This window comes from Candoia aspera, chromosome 5 (assembly GCF_035149785.1).
Source record: "Candoia aspera isolate rCanAsp1 chromosome 5, rCanAsp1.hap2, whole genome shotgun sequence".
NCBI lineage: Eukaryota > Metazoa > Chordata > Lepidosauria > Squamata > Boidae > Candoia > Candoia aspera.
Window position 1 is genome coordinate 96,930,982 of NC_086157.1, and position 3,629 is coordinate 96,934,610.

At 38.7% G+C, this 3,629-nt stretch overlaps 1 protein-coding gene across 1 annotated transcript; it reads left to right on the forward strand.

Annotated features, from left to right (window-relative positions):
- The first annotated feature begins 1,893 nt into the window (after positions 1–1,893).
- On the forward strand, positions 1,894–3,258 carry GJB6 (gap junction protein beta 6). The gene has a single exon (XM_063305777.1). It carries the CDS (start codon positions 1,912–1,914, stop codon positions 2,698–2,700), a length of 789 nt encoding a protein of 262 aa, XP_063161847.1. The 5' UTR covers positions 1,894–1,911; the 3' UTR covers positions 2,701–3,258.
- The last annotated feature ends 371 nt before the right edge of the window (positions 3,259–3,629 follow it).

Here is a 3,629-nt window from a genome sequence, read left to right on the forward strand (position 1 = left end):
CCCTGGATTTTCAAAATTTTCAATTTCATTCATTCTTTAAATAACAGTAGTTAGCTAGCCAGATCAAAATATTAGATATCTCTTAATCTAAAAACAGCAATGCTACATTATCTTCAGTCAGTGGAGAATAGTTTGGTGCTTTGGGGATCAATAGGGGTGACGTACAGATTTGCTTACAAGTCGTTAGGCTTGTCCTGCTCAACATTCATAAACTGAGTTGGGATTATGAAAAGTTCTACGAATGGCACACTACAAGGATCAAAATTAAATGCACCCTGAATATGGCGTTGCAGTATTGCAGTTGTAAACAACTTTATAAAATGTGAAACAAAATGGTTGTGTACAAATTAATTGAACTGTGTACAGATTAATTAAATACAACCAGAGATGTGAGATGAATGCTCATAGTCACTCATGCCTTAATCACCTCCTGTTTGGCTTACTGCAATGCGCTCTATATGGGGCTGCCCTTGAAGACCACCCGGAAGCTGCAACTGATTCAGAATGTAGCGGCACTGCAGTTTTGGGTGCTCCACAGTTCACCTGAGTAACACTATTGCTGTCAGAGCTGCACTGACTCCCAGTTGCTTTCCAGGTACAATTCCAGGTGTTGGTTATCACCTTTAAAGCCCTGCATGGCACAGAGCCAGGTTATGGAACTGCCTCTCCCTGAGGGTATCTGTGCGTCCTGCTAGGTTAGACAGGGTGGGCATGCTCCAGGTCCCCTCCCTAAATGTTGCCACTTGATGGGACCTCAGAGCCATGCCTTCTTGGTGGCTGTCCCAGCCCTTTGGAATACAGGTAGTCAGGTTATGACAGCAGTTGGGACTGGGGTTGCCATCACTAAACGATGCATTTGTAAAGCATGACATTCCATGACCGCATCACTTAACAACCGCAATCCCAGCAGTCCCAGTTGCTGTCATAACCCCAGGACCATGCGGGTTGTTAAGCAGGAAGAGGCAGGAGCGCAGGGGGATGGGGGATGCCATGAGTGCAACGGGCAGGCATTGGAAAGCACAGGCAAGCCAGAGGGGGCCACAGGTGGGTGCTGGGAAGCACGGTGGGCACGGATCGCAGCACCCAGATCACAAATCACATGATTGCAGGGACACTGCAACAGCCGCAACTTTGCGAACATGTTGTAAATCCCCCTCATTCAGCACCATTGTAATTTTGAACAGTTGCTGACCGACTGATTGTAAGTCGAAGACCACCTGTAGCCTCCCACCTGAGATCTGAGGGATTCCTACTCTTTTAGCCTTCTGGAGGGCCATGAAAACCTGGCTCTTCCCCCAAGCATTGGGCTTGGATGGGGGTTGAGCTGGGAGGCCATTTGGTCTGGTGCCTGGGAGGAAGGCTACTTCTGTTTTTAGCTGTTTTTATGGACTGTTTTGAGCCATCTAGAAACATATGGATAGAAACGTATTATATGAGATAGGCGGCCAAATATGTTCTGCAAATAAATAAATAAATCTAGATCTATTATTTTGGTCACCAACTATAGAATTAGCCTATGCATTGTTAGGCTTATTTTGGTACCATTATTAAGTCAGAAAAAGGTAATTGCATTTGGATATATTTCAGCTTCATACAATATTTTTGCTGACCCTGCTGAAATAATGACATCTAAAATATCTGTTTAAGATGTGGACTATTGTTAAAAAAAACAATGTTTTTATTGTTTATGTCCTTTCTTCAAATGAACTATGTATGTCAATCCAGAAGAATCCCATTAGAAAACTGACTTAAAATTATATATTATATTGATATGTAGTAAAAAAGAACCTTCAGTATATTTTAGATTGCTGAAAGGAATAGCTTATTGTTAATGCATTTGCCTTACAAAATTATTATATAATTTTTTTAAACATCTTTTTGTCTTATCAGGCCCCAAACTCAGACGATACAATGGACTGGGGAATGCTGCAGTCTGTTTTAGGAGGAGTGAACAAGCACTCCACCAGCATTGGGAAGATCTGGCTGACTGTTCTTTTCATCTTCCGTATTATGATCCTTGTCGTTGCTGCACAGGAAGTTTGGGGTGATGAGCAAGATGATTTTGTCTGCAATACTTTGCAACCAGGATGCAAAAATGTCTGCTACGATTATTTTTTCCCAGTTTCTCACATCCGACTCTGGGCCCTCCAGCTCATTTTTGTCTCAACTCCTGCGCTTTTGGTGGCCATGCATGTTGCATATAGAAGGCATGAAAAGAAAAAAAAGTTCCAAAGGGGAAATAAAAACAGTGAATACAAGGACATAGAAGAAATAAAGAGACAGAGATTCCACATTGAGGGTCCCTTATGGTGGACATACACTGCCAGCATCTTCTTCAGGCTGATATTTGAAGCTTCTTTCATGTATGTATTTTACTATATGTACCAGGGGTATCACATGCCTCGCCTACTGAAATGTAGCATTTGGCCATGTCCCAACATAGTGGATTGTTTTGTTTCCCGACCCACTGAAAAGACAGTCTTCACCATTTTCATGATTGCAGTGTCTGGCATTTGCATTCTACTAAATGTAGCAGAATTCTCCTATTTGTTGCTGAAGTTCTGTGTTAGAAGGTCCAGAAGAGCAAGAACACGCCAAAATCATCCCAACCAGAACAAAGAAGAAAGCAAACAAAATGAAATGAATGAGCTTATATCAGATAGCTGCCAGAATACAGTAACAGGGTTTACAAACAGCTAGAGTGATCACAAATCTAGCATGCATTTGATGTAGAGTAACTGAATGACCATGTTCATAAAGCTGCTATGAAAGTGGTTGGATTTAACTAAGCAATAAAGTAAGAGGGTAAACAGGAGTATTACTACATGTTGGAGTTAGACATGTATTTTTAAGGTCAATAGTGGTATAAGGATGTAAAAAATACTGAAGATTTCAGATGATGTGATGTACTTTATGTATAACTTTACCAAATCTATTTTGATTTGTTAAAGAGTAATCCTAGTTAGTGCCTTCATACTGAAACTGTTCCTTAGACTAATGAGATGGAATTCGCTGCCTTACTGATTAAATACTGTTAGTATCACAAGCCACTTTTCCACTTAATAGCTGTTTTAAAATTGTGAGTTTGCATCTACAGTAAATTAACATATTTTTCTAAGGACTGATATTCCATATTGCTTGATGTTAAGATGTATGACTAATTAATATCTCTTTATTATTATTATTTCCTTAAATGAGCAAATGCTAATGTCTTCATTGTAATATGGTTAGAAATTAAACATTTAAAGCCACAAGCAATAAAAAATTCTATTTGTCTAATGCTAGTTAAAAAATGTTCTTGTATTATAATGCATTAATTATAATTTTCAGAGAAGATACTGATATAGTGCTTCATCAGCTATAGAACATTTCCATTATTTTTATTATTATTTTTAATATTATTAAACTATAAATGGAAATGGTAAAAGTAAGAAAGGCAGTGGTAGGTGGCTGAAAATATTGTGAAGAATATTTCTGTCAGCAGATATGAGCAACATTTAAATCAACGTTGTCTAAATAGAAGAAACATATCTTTGACTTACTGTAGATATGTTTATACTTTATGTTTTAAAAAATGTAAGTGACTTAAAAAATTACTGTGTTCCATCCAGAGGGTAGAAAATTGAAGT